This window comes from Tympanuchus pallidicinctus, unplaced genomic scaffold (genome assembly GCF_026119805.1).
Source record: "Tympanuchus pallidicinctus isolate F22 unplaced genomic scaffold, pur_lepc_1.0 scaffold25, whole genome shotgun sequence".
Taxonomy (NCBI): Eukaryota; Metazoa; Chordata; class Aves; order Galliformes; family Phasianidae; genus Tympanuchus; species Tympanuchus pallidicinctus.
The window spans coordinates 4,134,467-4,150,564 of NW_026294742.1; the positions used below are offsets into that span (position 1 = coordinate 4,134,467).

Consider the following 16,098-nt stretch of genomic DNA (forward strand, 5'->3'; position numbering starts at 1 on the left):
CATGCTGAGATGTGGAAGCATGTCTTGGCATAAAGCCAAGTTTTTGCCAGACTTCGTTGCTCTGAAGCAAACCTACAAGGGAAAGATGAAAAGGGAAGAGAAGGGAGAAATAAATATAAGTTGTTTATTTAAGTTGAAAGCTATATAATTTTTTCCAAACAGTTAATTATTATTGAACTTTCCAAAAATCCTGGAAGCTTTTGGAAAACGTCAAGACAAATGTTTGCCAAATGAGACACAACTGGTAAATCCAGAAGGTGTCAGAGGGTTTAATGGGTAGTATTAATTCAGACTCTTAGAGTACAAAGAGCAAGAATGCTTCTGTTCTATGCATAAAGTCAAAGTAAGAGGTGGATAGCTGTGTAGGGTAGGACAGAGGAAGACGATAGCACCCTTCTCTAGAGGAGACTTTATTGCTTAGAGCTTGGGGTAGGTAGTTTGTTTGAGGATAAAGGCACAGAGAGAGTATAGGAAGCTTCAGTCCTGAGGATCCCATTGCTACTACTCGTGTGGGAAGAGATTAGAGCAATGGAGAGGGTAAAGGTGAGAAGGCCTTTCAAAGATCAGCTTGCCAACAAAGACAGGCTCTAAGACATGGTTGGACTTAAGATTATTGGGCTCTGGAGATGGGAGCAGGACAGTCTCCCACCTGAAAATGATAGCAGTCACTCTTCTAGAGATTAAGAGATGATTTTTTTTTTTAATTGAATATATTTTTTACCAAAATGGTTTTCCAATTTTTGTATGCATCGCTCCCTGAGAGCAGGAGCGCTGAAGCTGAGCAGCTAGTTCCTAGTAAGAACATGCTTAGCACCTTGATTTTTTAATCAAAATTTAAAGTGCTTCAACAAAATTAAAATGCTGCTCCTCTGAATACTGTGAGATGTTAAATTGTTCTTTAATGAAAAGATAATAATACAAATATGTAGAGTCTATCTTTTGTTGTTTGCTCTGTTGTTTTCCAGTTGAAAACAACAGTTCCAGGCTCTGGCTCCCCAGACCATGGAGGGGAATGAAAACTGGCATGTCTATGTAAGCTTCCTGTCAGGACCTGTCTGGAGCAGAACAGTCAAATTTTGCTTCATCTGACTTTTTTATTTGTGCAATACAAGGGATGTGTACTGTTTATCCTCCTGAAGTTGAGTTCTGACAAACTGGGAAAGCACAGGAGGATGAGGGGCAGAAAAATTGACCTCTGAATGTACATTAATAAATGAGATCACTTGTCTTACAGCTCTGCTTAGTACTTCTGTTGTCAGCTTTTCCTGTGCTCTCCAACATTTCCAAATCCTTCTCCTTTCTCCCTCTTGGTATTTGTTATTTACTTATTTATTTTTATTTAATGCTGCATTTTTCTCACTATCTCCAGCAGATGCAACTCTTTCTTTTCCAATTCTGTGTTGCCGGAGGGCTCTGCCTGGATGTACAGCCCTTCCTGAGGAGAGCTGGCACATCAATACTGATGTTATAAAGAATGTTGGCTCCTGTCCCTGCTCCTTCCCCTGCAAGGAGCACGATTGGATTGATTGCAGAATTTTCCCTGCCTAATATCACCTAGACAATAGGACACCTCCAGGCTGCTTGGCAGATGCTTTCAGAGATATTTAAACTTTAAAGATTAAAATGAATGTTTTTTTCTCCTTCATAGGGTGGTAGCTTGTCTGTGAGATTCTGAGCTGCCCTTACGGGAAACCTCTCCTTTGAACACGTTCATTGCACAACATGAACACACTGTACCAAAGGAAGGTCTGGAGAGTTGAAGTGCCTTTCATACGCCCACTTTGAAGCACTGGTTTTCTTTACAAAGCTGTTCTGGCAGCAACCACTTGGCCAAATCTTACACGTGGTGGTTTCTAGATTCTTAATCTCTATTCTTTTAACATTTGCAATAAAGCAATTATTGCTGTTAATTTAAATAACAACCACAAACCTCTGAGCTCTTTAAAAAGAGTCGAGAAGAGCTGAACTTGTCTAATCCTTGGAGCTGGTGAATCTCAGGTTTGCTGTAATTGAATACAACAAGCAGTGCCAACCTGCTTAGTAAACTAGAGTACTTAGGCTGACAAGCTGTAAACACATTCAAAACAGCCATGGCTTCAGGCCAGCGTATGCACGCTCTCTTGTGTCTTTAATGCTATTATCCACTCTGACTGGCCTTGATTCAGGTTGCAAAATTTTATTTATGATTGTGTTTGGTTTTTAAATCATTGGAATAGCAAGATGCACCACCCAGTTGAGAATAAAACAGCAAAACATTGTAAGTGTGAAATACCCATGGAACTTCCTTTACGTTGTCTTCCATCTTCCCTCTCTGTATTATATATATATTAGTAGTTCATTGAGGGTGGGAACACAGCACTGATTTCTAGCTTGCTTTGTTGAGAGCTGACTGCTTCTTGGATGCTCACAGCTCCTACAGAACACAGGCAGGAATGCTGTGGCTGCTCCCCTAGTAGAGTTTTATAAAACAGATTTATTCCTAAACCTGTGGGTAGAGAGACAATCAAAAGGTGGAAGGCCAAGGGGGAAAGGCTAGAAATGGATGCTTGAGTCAAAAAGGTAGGAATAAGATCAGAACATGAAATACTAGCTAGGCTTGTACTAGTCAAGAACAGGCTAACCAGGGCAGGTAGGAAGCCTGGGATGCACTGCTGACCACCTGGAATTCTTTGCTTGGTGGTTAGAGTTTGCCAGCATGGGCTGCTCCCACATCCTGCTGAGAACATCCCGTCTGCACATAGGTGAATTAATAGGTGTATTTTCCCCAGCTAATGTGATCTTCTGGATGTAGTATCAGCTCCCTGCTTTGCCACAGACTGCTTGGAGATTTCAGACTGCTTCCTGTCTGAGTAAGGGAAGTGAGTACCCAGCATTGGCAGATCTCCCTGAACTGGTGTACATCTGGGTGATGCCTCTTGGGCCCAGAATATTCCCTCTCTTAACTGCTGTTCTCCCTGGAGCACAGAAACAGAGCAGTCAGTGAGACTTTGTGGTTACAAGGTTGCTCTTGGTTGCCCTTCCTTCAAATATGGCCAAAGCAGAAATTGCCCATGGTGCTGCATGCATCATGCTGTTGTGTGCTCTAAGACGAGAGCAGGACAGCATTGCAGTATCTTTGCTTGCTAATTGCTCTGATCTGAGTGTGCAGGTGAGCTTGTTTCCAATTCTGTAAGCAAGAAATATTGCGATACCAAATAATAAACTTGTTTCTCCCTGATTTTGGCACTAGCTCCTAGTGAATTTCTTGATCATTGTGCAAGTTTCATGACAAGAATAGCTTAAAAGCACCCTGAGGCTGCTTTCCAGAAGTTCTAGCAGCAAGAGCAGCTCCTTGGTGCATCAGATGATGTTGTCAGAAGAGGCCGTGCTCAGCAGGAGGCTCATGTTGGGCTCTGCTTCTCAGGGAGAAATACAGAGTGGCAGCACAATGGAGACAGCAGCATGGTGTCCTATTGATCCCTGACAGCAGCAGGAGATCATTTCTTCACATTTGAGGAATCTTTGTGTAAATTGAAGGTATTGCATTGGCAACCTTGCGGTGTGCTCTGCGATTGTTGGATAAAATCCCTCCTGAGTTTCCTCAGCAAGTGCTGCACTGTAGCTTAAAGCAGCTAGGCCCTGTTCAGGCTGGCTGGATCTGAGGCTGTCGTTTTGTAAGCATCATACTTGGAAAATGCTCCTATAAAGAGTTAGGACAATACTGTGGGCTTCTCAATGTGACCTTGTGTTAATGGCCAGGAAGGAGAGTCTGTAGTGTGTCCTGGGAGATGTTTGTCTCTCTGAAAGCCAATCTCTTTGAGAGGAAATTAACATTCAGGCAGAAAGTGCTGTCTCTGTCAGCTGATGCCCAGCAAGAACAGGCTTATAAATTAAAGCTTTTATTTGTGAAGAGGAAAGCTGTTTTCAGTGCTATAATGAAAACTGTTGTGTCACAGTTGCGATGGGGAAGTTTGAATCATTTAAGCTACTTGTCATCGTGTGGTGCTCCTCACAGATGTCACAAACATATCCAGCTGGTTTTTAAGCACCCACCTCCTCTAAGAGAACCTGCTAGACATAATTATAGTGTTGTGTCAACATTGACCAGTTACTTCATCCTCAGGAGTGGGGACTTTGGAACATTGTCAGTTGTTTTTCGATGCTTCTCTACTGCATTTTTCTCTTGTAAATGTGCTAAGAAACCTTTGGAAACCCAAAGATTACTGTTCGTCTTGCATTAAGGCTCCCAGGAGGCAGCTAGATGCCTCTTTAAGTGAAAGAAATCTTCGCCAAACATCTTGGTGCTGTCTTTCTGGGTTACATGCATGTGCCATGCCTAACAGTGGTGTCTGAGCAGCTATCCAGGTGCTACCACTACAGAAACTTTAGGGATCAGACATTGTGTTAAAGATTTCTGTTTGAGCTGTAAGAAACGTCATAGAGATGCACAGAAATGTGTTGCAGTGTTTCTTTGTTCCTGTCCCCACGTAGTTACTTTGTCACTGGTGTTTTCCTTAAATCTTCTACGTCTGAATGCTGAACTCCGAGTTCTTGGTTTCTCTGAGATGCCCTTTCAAGGTTTTAAAAGGCACTGTGGTTCTTAATGAACCTTGCTGAAAGGTGGGCTGTGAAGACCAATGTTTTCCATGTCATACACGATGTGCACGTACATTTTACTCTTATGCTTAGAACTGCTTCTGTCTGTCACCTTCCTTTAAGAGGTGTTAGCAGTATTTGACACCTCACAAATTTTTTATAAAGTATTGCTGCAAAGCCTTTTAGCCTAGAAAATAGCATATGAAATAGAACGAAAGCGTTCAAAAATCAGGGTTGTTATTGATGACACTGAGTCCAAAAATACCTTGGAGCGTGAGGATCCATTTCTTTCTTAGCATGGTGCGTGGGCTCCAAGCTGCACTTAATGCGATAGCTGCTGTAGGCTTACCTGTAACCAAGGTACATCTCTCATAATGAACCTCCTATCTACATTTGCAGGGTTCAGAGCGTAGGACTCCAAGTAGAGCTATTTAAAATCAGCTGTAGACGGGCTTTATGTTCGGTCAATAGAGGGGAACATACTGTTAATGTTTCCTAATCCTCCTCCTGCTGAAATCAATAGCCAAAGATTCCTGTAGGTATTAACAGGAGCAGGATGGAGTCCCTAACAGTCTGCCCAAAGCCCTTAGAAGTATTTACCTATTTACTTTTTTTAGATCTAACGATTGTCTCTGCTCTTAGAGTCTTTTAACAACAATACAAGGGTGCAAAAATAGGAATTTTGTTTGTTTGTTTTTTAGGCAGTCATTCACAGAAATAAAAAGTTGAAAATGACATTCTGCAAAAAGTGATGCTGGTGGTGTGTCATTATTTATAACCTCCAATGTTTGGCTTTCCTTTTTTTTTTTCTTCAGAATTTATGGGGATGCTCCATTTTGTCAGGTTAAACGTTTTTCAGTGATAACTGCAATGTAGAAAAGAGAATGTCACTTCTCTTAAAGCTTGATGGCTAGCATCGGTGTTTGCCCATGAATGTATTTATTCTTCTCTCTTTTTTTCCCCAGTTGTTTTGGTTAAGAACTGCTTTATGGAATTCCAATAAGAAAACCAGCATGTGCAATCCAAGCAGTGCTGATTATTCAGACTTTTAACTAAAAATAGACCTTGTGCAAGCTGGCAGTGAAAATAACTTGGTGAATAGTAAAGAGTGGGAGAAAGAACAGCCATCTTAACAGCAATGGCAGGCTGTTTCTGCTCCATATTCATGTGCATCTGTGTAGAAAGAGGGAAAGTGATCCTGTCTGTGTAGGGAAACACATGGCTTTGGAGCAAAATCGTAGAGAATTCTCATGGGTGGAGAGAATGAACTGCACATAACCAAAGGCCCCTACAATTTGTTTAGAATAATAGATTTTTGAATCTTAAAGTTTTAAGTTCTGATTTATGTGAAGAAACCCAGGCACCAAAGATAGATGACTAAAAACTAATATCTGTAAATTAGTGCCATCAGTTTCTGGTGGATAAAAATTTTTCTTTGGTGTTTCTATGTCTGCTTCTAGAATCTTGACGCTAAACACAAGTTGTTTTTTATCAGCCTGTAAGTAAATAAAATCCTCCTCACCCCCTCCATTCTCATTCTCTTTTTTTTTTTCTTCTTCTCCTCACTTAACTTCTTTATAGAGTGAGCCAGATCTGGAGAAAGGCCTGGAGATGAGAAAATGGGTCTTGTCAGGAATCCTGGCCAGTGAGGAAACCTATCTGAGCCACTTGGAGGCTCTGCTGCTGGTAAGCACTGCTACATTTCCACCACCAGTACTGCTACTGTTTGCTGCTACTTCCATCCAGAATTGCCCAGAACTTCACACACCTTGACTGTCAGTTGCTCAGTGCAAAAGGTACCTGTTGGCCACTTCTCTGGTCAAGAGAAAGAAGCCAAAGGAAAGGACTGGGTATGGCACAACCCAGGAGATATTAATCTGATAGCATGCAGGAACGCTGTCTGTATTCAGTGCTAATTATTAGACACACTTCTCTACAGTTGGAGATTGAGGAAACTGAGTGCGAAGTGGTTTTAATCACACTATTAATATCCTGGGAAGATCCACATACCAGAGGTGGCTGATCTCCATGAGAGAATTTGCTAATGCCTAGCTTTCAGCAGTTGTGTGAATGCAAATATCACTTACTAACAGGCTGTAAAACAACTCTTTGGAAGTATGTTTTGTCATGTGGCAAGGGTGAATGTACTTGGTTTGCATGGTAATGGTTTCCTTCATCTCTTGTTTCAGCCTATGAAGCCTCTGAAAGCAGCTGCCACCACCTCTCAGCCTGTGCTGACTAGTCAGCAGATTGAGACAATATTTTTCAAAGTGCCTGAGCTCTATGAGATCCACAAAGAATTCTATGATGGACTCTTTCCCCGAGTGCAGCAGTGGAGTCACCAGCAACGTGTTGGAGACCTCTTCCAAAAGCTGGTGAGTTGACTGCAGTCACCAGAGCTTCTCTTACCTCTCATTCTTCTCAGGTGTGCTGCTACAGCTTCTTCTGGTGACTTTGCATGGACTAAAGGGATGGAAGCCTGTCTCTGGAATGAATGACAAGTTTCTAGCTTTGCCTCACTGTGGAAAAAGTGGCTCTCGTTAATTACAGACTCCAAAAAGCCACGATATTAATACAAATACAGTTTTACAGAAATGTTGAATCTCAGGCTGTCTGCAGCATCATCAAACTATTTACAGGAAGATTGAGGAATGACAGTGTTTGTTCTCTCTCTCTCTCTTTTTTTTTTTTTTTTTTTTTTTTAAGTCTTTTAACACCAAAAGATAAGTATTTCTCCTTATTGCTGAGCTCCCTCACATGTATTTCCCTTTTCTCTATGGTGCTTTGCATCTACATTTTTTTATGGTGGTTGCCTTTAGCTTTGCTTTTCTAGCACTGTAGTGACTTTGATATTCCCGTTGCAGCTGAGATGATCCAGTCAGCCTGAGACTTCTCCAAGCAGCCTCAACAAAATTCTCAGGCCGAAGTCATGTAAAGCATATTCCTAAGGCTGATTTAAAATTGCAAACTTTCTGAGTCCGATGAAAAATTGTTTGCATTCTAGGAGATTCCTTTGGCCTCTTTTGCCTCTCCCCTAGTGCATACAGAGAGCAAAGGGATTAAAAGGGCTGTTTTTTCCTTTTAGAAAAGAAAAGAATCTCTGCATTCCTGAGGTGCCTCTGATTCTCAGGGTAGGAGTGACATTCCAGTGAGGGGTTTATTGGATGGAGAGTGCTCTTTTCCAGGGTCACTCAATTGTTAGCAGCTGTGTAGCCCAGTACCAGCATCACTGCCTGTGGAGCAGGGGGAGAAGGGCCTGGAAGGGGATGTTTTCCATGCATGCTGACAGCTCAAGATGAAAATATGGGAATCTGCTTTCCACTGCCAGCATGTTTTAGCCAGAAGGGGTCAAGTTGATATCTTGGCCAGTAGCTCTGCATATGTAATTTAAGCATCTGGTTTAAGAAGACAAAACCAATTGCTTCTGGTTGCTGAAGCAAAGATAGACATAGGTTGTTCTGAAAGTAATGCCTCCTGTTTATTTCCATGAAAGTTTCTGCTTCGTATGCACTCCCATGTCAGATGCCTATCTGTCAGAATGCCCCTCTGCTCTGGTTGTTGCACAGCAACAAGATGTAACAGAATATTGTTGGGAAGGTTCAACCTCTTCAGCTATTTAGGTCTTTGTTTAAGACCATTTCTTGCTGATGGTGGTTACAGGCCCTTCTGTGGCATTCTCATTTTTATCTTCCCTTGATTCTTGGGAATTTATAGCAGAATTTATTAGTATTGGAAGCAAACAAATTGATCTGGTGCGGGCAACTGAGCTAGCTTAGTGGTTTTGGATTCTGATGGTTTGGTACAGATTCAGTGGGAACTGTGAACTCTGCTGCATGAAGTAAAGCTCATCATTTGTGGCAGATGGGAGAGACAGCAAGATCAGCAGGCATTAGAAGATATCTTTACAGGATATACATCAAATCTTCTGGAATAGATTGTTTAGTTGTGGTTGTGTTATGCAATTTGTTGATAAAGGCTGGAATCCTTGCTATTATCCTGAGGTCTCTGTGAACATAAATCTTCTTGAACCTCTTACAAAATAAAGCAATGTGGGTTGAAGTTAGTGCATGTCACAAGTTCCAGAATTTCATGTGGTCTGGCACAAATAATCATCCATTTGCAGTGCCAGTGGCTGTTACTCCACCTTTTTCACAGAATTACAGAATGGATACAGAGGTCAGAAGGCACCTCTGGAGGTCATCTGTTCCAGCCTCCCTGCTCAAGGAAGGCCAGCAAAGCCTCCCAGAGCAGACTGCCAAGGACTGTGTCCAAGAGGCTTTGGAATATCTCCAAGGATGGAGGTTGAACAACCTCTGTGGGCATCTTGTTCTGATGCTCAGTCACCTGCACAGTAAAGAAGTGCTTCCTGATATTCAGGCAGAACCTCCTGTGTTCCAATTAGTGCCCATTGCCTCTTGGTCTGTCATTGGATGAGTTTTCCTGTTGAAACTAAGGAAAAGAGAGGGGAAAAAAAACAACATCAACTATGAAAACCATCAAGAATGTGGGATTGAAATGGGCTTCTCATGTTTGTGGAATATTTTATACAGTTTTTAGAAATAAATTTTTAGCAAATATTGTCTCTAATAGTTTTCAAGAATGGAAAACTTTTCACCAAAAAACAATTCGTTTTGCCAAAGTTTATTTAGTTTTCATTATGCTCTTTTTAATTAAAAAAGGAAAATCTCAAACTAGCATAAAAACTTGGGGAGCATTATTGGAAGATCAGTTTTTACTGGAAACGATGTTTTAATGGCAGCATCTGTAGGGAAGAAAAACAAAGCTTATAGAGCCTGTTCAGGAGTAGCAGGAAATAAAAGAGCCACACTATAATGGAGAAACTCTAAAGCTCTGCCTTGTCATCTGGCATCATCCAAACCTGAGTGTCATAAGCCCTGCAAATGAGCAGTAATTCTGACAGCTACTTCTTCAGGGATTCGTGCCCCACTGGCAGCTGGGACTGAGTCACTTCTGGCAAAATGGGCACAGTCTCTTTCAGCTTCAGTCATAAGCATGTTTTATGGTATCACAGAATCACAGAATTGTAGGGGTTGGAAGGGACCCCCCTCCAACCCCCCTGCCAAAGCAGGTTCCCTACAGCAGGTCGCACAGGTTGGCATCCAGGCAGGTCTTGAACATCTCCAGAGAAGGAGACTCCACCACCTCCCTGGGCAGCCTGTTCCAGTGCTCCGTCACCTCACTGTACAGAAGTTCTTGCGCACATTTGTGCAGAACTTCCTATGCTGCAGTTTCCAGCCATTTCCCCTTGTCCTGTCTCCACTCACCACTGAAAACAGTCTGGCCTCGCCATTCTGCCCCCCACACCTTAGATATTTATAGACCTGGATCAGGTCCCCTCTCAGTCTTCTTTTCTCAAGGCTGAACAGACCCAGTTCACTCAGCCTTTCCTCACAGGGGAGATGCTCCAGGCCCTTCACCATCTTCGTGGCCCTCCGCTGGACTCTTTCCAAGAGATCCTTGTCTTTTTTGTACTGGGGAGCCCAGAACTGGACACAGTACTCCAGATGAGTCTTACCAGGGCAGAGTAGAGGGGGAGGATCACCTCCTTCGACCTGCTGGACACGCTCTTTTTAATGCACCCCAGTAAGCCATTGGCCTTTTTGGCCACAAGGGCACACTGCTGGCTCATGGCCAACCTGTCATCCACCAGGACACCCAGGTCCCTTTCCGCAGAGCTCCCCTCCAGCAGGTCGAGTTGAGAGTATGAGAGTATGAGAGTTTAGACTTGGGCAGCCTGGTCTGGTATGAAATGGGGAGGTTGGTGGCCCTGCATTTGGCAGGGGGGTTGGAGATTCATGATCCTTGAGGTCCGTTCCAACCCTGGCCACTCTGTGATTCTGTGACCAGTACCCAGTCTTTCAGTAAAATCTGCCGTAGAGAATAGTCTCTGTTAGCTAACACTGACGTTTGCTGCAGCAAATGCTCTCCATGCAGTGCCTTTTTGTTGTCTGTTATCTCTTGCATAAAGCTCCAGAGAGAATGGAGAACAATGGTTATGGGAGAGCCAGAGAGGAAAAGAGCACTGTCTGTGAGAAAGTTCACTGCTCTGCCTGTTGTACCTCTTGGGCAAAGGGGAGCTGTAGAAGTGATAGGGTAAATGCAAGCTTTTCTGGTAACAGGCTTCCTTCAAATTGAGTCTTTTACAGCACCCCACCTATTGGCTCACTGCTGACCACGCATTTGAGAACACGTTCAAACTGTGAGGTGTTTACAGCACAGCCTGTGCTGCTCCGCAACATAAAGACTGCTCTGCGATCCAGACAAGCTTGGAAGCTACCCAGGGATTTCCTGAGCTGGATCTTTTGTTCTCTGGCACAAATATGGCTGCACTTAATAAGTCAGAAAATGGGATCGGTGCTAGGGCTCAGTGATGATAGTGGCTCATTACTGGTCTCTGCTCCATCTTCACCTGGACCTAAGTGCTGCAGTCACTGCCTTCACAGACAGATTGTGCTGGACTTCTGCTACATTTTCAGCATCTTCTGTCCTTATTACAATGTTTTCTGATGCATATATAGTTTAATATCTGGGCTTGTTTTAGTGTGACCAGCGTGTGTGCAAAAGCTCCAGCTAGTAGCTTACTGGGGTCACATTTGTGCTGTTTGGCTGAATCATTCCTGTCTGATTCATATTTTGTGGCAACCATCCAGCAGTTCCAGTTACATCAATGAGCTAAAATATTAATAGATACTAATCTGGCAGTTCAGAAGGGAAAAATAGATGGCAGTAATAAAGATGTGTCATCCTCACAGGCCAGTAAGTGAATCTGTTCAGGATATTTGGAGTTAGGTGTATGGAAGACCTGCCCTGGTTAAGCTTTTAACAGGTTAGAGATGTCTTTCTGGGCCTGCTCAGTATTCCCTGTGATTCTTTGTTGTGAAGGAACATGACCTGATCGTTAGATACTCAGTCTGGCCATCCCAAACTCGTCTTCCTCAGCATTTATTTGATTTTGTTTTGCTTCCTGCAGGCCAGCCAGCTGGGAGTGTACCGGGCCTTTGTGGATAACTATGAAGTTGCCATGGAGACAGCAGAGAAATGCTGCCAAGCCAATGCTCAGTTTGCTGAAATCTCTGAGGTAATGTCACGGTATTCAGACACATGAGCCATCTGAATCTGACTAATACCCTGCAGTGTCACTTATCTATTCTCCAACACTCTTTGCAGCCCTGACTTCTGGAGGAGTTATGAGCTCCCTTAGACTCATTGCTTCAGCTTGGATTCTTACAATGATTTATATTTGGGGCTAGTAGAGGTTATCCTATACACAGCCTTTATGTGCTGTCCCTACCCAGGAAATCTTGTAACAACTGATTCTTGTGAGCTTTTCAGCTCTGTGCCACCTGCATGCATTTCTAGAGGGAAAGTTATTATTTGAGCTTCCCAAATATTGCTCTTCCCAATGATTATGCTGACTGCATGTAAAAAAAGCCATCTTTAATGGTTTGCATTATGTCTACCATGGAATTGCAGGCTTCCCTGGTTTGGAGAAGAGGACAGAAAATTCTGTTTAAAATGGCGAGTGTATTAAGTGTAATGTAGGTTATTTACCAGCTGCTCTGATTTCCTCAAAGGGGAGTACTTTGTGTCAAAATGCTTTAAAGAACATCCCAGGCCACCAGCTTTGCCTGCAGTGCTTCTTAACTGTTTGCATTGCAGTGATCATGTCTTGAAAAACTCAGTTGCCAAGAAAATGTGAACTTCATATCTGTATCCTTAAAAACAAGCAAATAAATAATCAGAGCTGAATAATACTAGGGTGTTTATTGCTCTGAAAAAGCTATTGAGTACATTCAACATTGTTGGGATCTGACGTGCTACTCAACAGTGTGCAGGTTCTATTTTCTCCTTTACTGAGGGTTTCCATTGGGTTCTGATCCTTTGTCTACCACTTCTTTGCTACTGTGGTGTCAACTTATTAGCAGAGTAGCTTCCTCTGCGCTTCCTTTTCTCTCAGTACTGAAATGCCTTCCACAGAGTTTCCCATTTATTAACAGTAGCAAAAAAGAAAAGTCACAGGCATAGTTCCTTTTCTGTTGTGAAAGGCAGCTGACTTCTCCAAGGTCACCTAGCTCTGGGCATAGATAAGCATAATCAGGGGGTGCTAAATCCCAATCCTGTGCTCTGTTTATTGGTGGTGTGTACATGCTATGACAATGGCTGCATTGTTGTGGACATGCCTTTCTCTTGCAGGTGATTAAAATTTCTACCATCCCTACATTGCTGTAGGTGGTTCCCTCTTTTGTTGCTTCTCTATTGATGCGAACTCCTAAGAAATCTGATTATTATTTGAGATGTATAGGTGCCTTTGTCACAGCAATGGTGAAATTATCAAGAAAACAAGCATATTTTTTCCTTCATTGATTTGAACTGTGGCAGGGCTGTCCTCCAGTCATTCTTTGGCCCTTCTCTGGAGGAGCAGATAATCTCTTACATTCCCATGTGATATTTCAAGGTGATTGACCGTCTGCTACGTGGGTTTTCTTTTTCTTTTAGAATCTAAAGGCTAGAAGCACAAAGGAATCTAAAGATCAGACGACGAAAAATTCCTTGGAAAGTGAGTGATCCATGCAGAGGATACTGGTTTGTCAGGACTGCGTGGGGGCTGTTGCCAAGCCTCCACTCACTTCTTCTTTTTAAATGTTGGAAGGTTGTGGAGTCTCTGTTGGCTTTCCATGGGAAATCAGTTCCCATTTGCTAAGTAGTAGAGCTTCTGCATAGTAAATTGCATGCATGCATGGGTGAGCTCCTGCCCAGCTTAAACCTGATGAGTCCCTTTGGGCATAACCAGGCTAACCAAAGGACTGCTGTGTTCTTAAGAAAACACCTACTACCCAGTGTTAGCACAAACATCAGCCTAGAAGTAATTGCTCTATTTTTTTTGCCTTCTCTAGAGAGCTTGGTCAAGCTCAGTTCTCATTGTGCTTGCCTTTACATGTATACATAGTAGAAGATAAGCTATGTTATATGAAGCTTCCATAATGATTAATGTAAAAGCCAATCCCCTTCCTTTTTTGGCCTGTTATCAGGGTTTGGAAGCACTCAACAGTGTCATGCTGAACTCCAGAAGGAGGGATGCACTGCCAACCTTTCAGGGACCTCCTTGGCAACTTTAAGAGTGCAAGGCCCGATTCTGACCTGTGGGACCAGGCAGGTTGCCAGGAAATTGTTGCAAGTGTGCCATGCTGTTTGCAGTTGTTTTGTACCACCTTGTGTGCTCCTCACCCACTGTGTGACAGAATATGCTCACAAGTGGGTATTTGTTTGCTGTAGAGCATGTTTATTTCCTCTGTGCATTCATGTGTATTTTACTGGCTATGTAGCACGTTAACCTTGGAGAAGAGTTTCTAGTACCTCATCAGTTAATAAACCTGTGCCTGTATGCTCAGTGGCATTGGACAAGTTGTTCTCTAAGGGCTGCATTTAGGTACCTTTTTTTTATGTTCCTGCTGCATTTTTTTCACAGCTCTGCTATACAAGCCAGTGGATCGAGTGACTCGCAGCACGCTTGTACTGCATGTAAGTATCTGAAGGGTAGCTTTCCAACTTTTCTCCCATTTTCTATTTTCTTTTCCTCTCATGTTTCCCACTGAGCTGCAGGACTGCAAAAACTAAGCTGCTGTGCAGCATAGGAGCCTCTTCTGTTTACACTGAAGAGAGGGAGCCCATGGTACCCTGGTAGCTCTCCAGTGATGTTACAAACTGCAAAGTTGTCACTTCTCTTCCTGTGTAGTTACAGCCTTACTTTAGCCTGTAAGAAGCCATGGAGTATCTTCTCCGATGGCTTCAGCTGGGGACTTAGCTCTGGGGGCACTGCTTTCCAGTGCTGCTCATGATTCTGTTCTTCGCTTGTGTTCTTGGTGGCAGGATTTGCTCAAGCACACTCCAGTGAGCCACCCTGATCATCCACTCCTGCAGGACGCCCTGCGGATCTCGCAGAACTTCCTTTCCAGCATCAATGAGGAGATCACTCCTCGTCGGCAGTCCATGACTGTAAAGAAGGGGGAGGTGAGTCTTCCTGCTTCCATTATTTTCTCAGTTCCTAAATACTGGTTGTACCTTTGTGGAGCAGACTGGGAACCTGAGCTATTAATTTGTTTGTTGCTAAGAAACAGTTTATACGGTGTCCTTGTTTTCTAAAGGATGTTGTACGGAAAACAGTTTGGAAACCAGGAGGAAAAGAATGATTAGAGTTTTGTCCTTAGCACTTTTATAATGATTTGTCATACGTCATTTCTACAATGCATAGTCATGTAGTAAATATATTTTACCTGCAAACACACAGGAAGCCTAGGAAGATAAAAAGATGAGGAATTATCAGAAATCATAACAGGTTAGGAAATGTTATGGCCTAAATATTAATTCATGCCATAAGCTCATTTTTTTTGCATCCTCATTTCTAAAGAACAATATTGTGAATGGGACAGGGGAGCAAAACAAATGAAACGGGCTGGGAAAGCTGAGGGAGATGTTAAAATCCTATAGGTGTGGTACCATTCTTCTCAGCTCTGCTATGAGTTTGAATATGTCCAAGAAGCTCCAAGATGTGGGGTTCCCTTACCTGCATGTCATGCTGTGCAAGGAAAGCATAAACCTACACAGCAGTAAACTTCTGCGTGCCTGAATGGGCTCGATTCATACGCCTTGTGATTTCATTAGATGACAGTTCAGTCCTTCCTGATGAGGGCACACTGGGACTGACAGAAGTACGAAGAGACAGGAGGATGTAGGATATTGGACAAAAGGGAGGTGCAGCTCAAATAATAAGTTTGTAAGAGGAATTGTGGCAGCATGCTGAAGACACTGGCTGATCAAAAGTGACCCAAATTACCCTGTACAAAAACATCTCCTACAAATCCCAGAAGATTGTTAACATACCACAAACCTTCAAGATGTATTCCCAAATCCTGTCAGCTAAACATGCTTGCTTTTAGCTGTTAAACTGATTATCAGCTGACAAAAATCAGCTAGAAGCTGCAGTACTGGAAATTAGGTATACTGTTCACCTGTGACTCTTGCTCCTATTCTCATTTTGTTAACTGAGGAAGGCTGCTGCTGAGAAGAGGGGAGACTGAGCAATTGAAGGCTGAGATGGAAGCTCAAACGTCAGTCACCAGGGCCTGGAGATAGCAGATAGCCTCATTAAAGTGGATGCTGATTGAGTCACAGCAGAAATTGCAGGCTGGAATGTCCCTGTGCAGGGGAGGGAGCACTTTGTGTTCTCCGGTTGTCTGTCAGCATCTCAATGAGGGATTCAGGCTTTGGAAAGTGTCATGCAGAATCCTAATGAAGTGCCAGTGCATAGGCAGCGGGGCTGTCTTGGGAGGATAATCCTGATGATCTCTTTTTGGAGCAATATGTTTGTCAGATCTTACAAAGCAGGAAGGAGGAGGCCTGTTGGAATTGTGCTCAGCAGGCCTGTTCACAAGCTCAGTGGTCCTCTAGTGCTTTTGTGTGTGATGGAGGGAGAGTGCATATTGAAGGATAGGGCTGTAGGTGTGC

General features: G+C 43.0%; 1 protein-coding gene across 2 annotated transcripts in view; it reads left to right on the top strand.

Moving 5' to 3' along the window:
- The window catches only part of BCR (BCR activator of RhoGEF and GTPase), a 100,342-nt gene that overhangs the window by 50,432 nt on the left and 33,812 nt on the right, over positions 1-16,098 (top strand). For both annotated transcript variants that reach the window (XM_052689445.1, XM_052689446.1), the window contains exons 3-8: positions 6,157-6,261; positions 6,765-6,950; positions 11,567-11,674; positions 13,093-13,153; positions 14,063-14,115; positions 14,464-14,604. In XM_052689445.1, the coding sequence (XP_052545405.1) occupies positions 6,157-6,261; positions 6,765-6,950; positions 11,567-11,674; positions 13,093-13,153; positions 14,063-14,115; positions 14,464-14,604 (654 nt within the window). The remainder of the gene's footprint in view (positions 1-6,156; positions 6,262-6,764; positions 6,951-11,566; positions 11,675-13,092; positions 13,154-14,062; positions 14,116-14,463; positions 14,605-16,098) is intronic.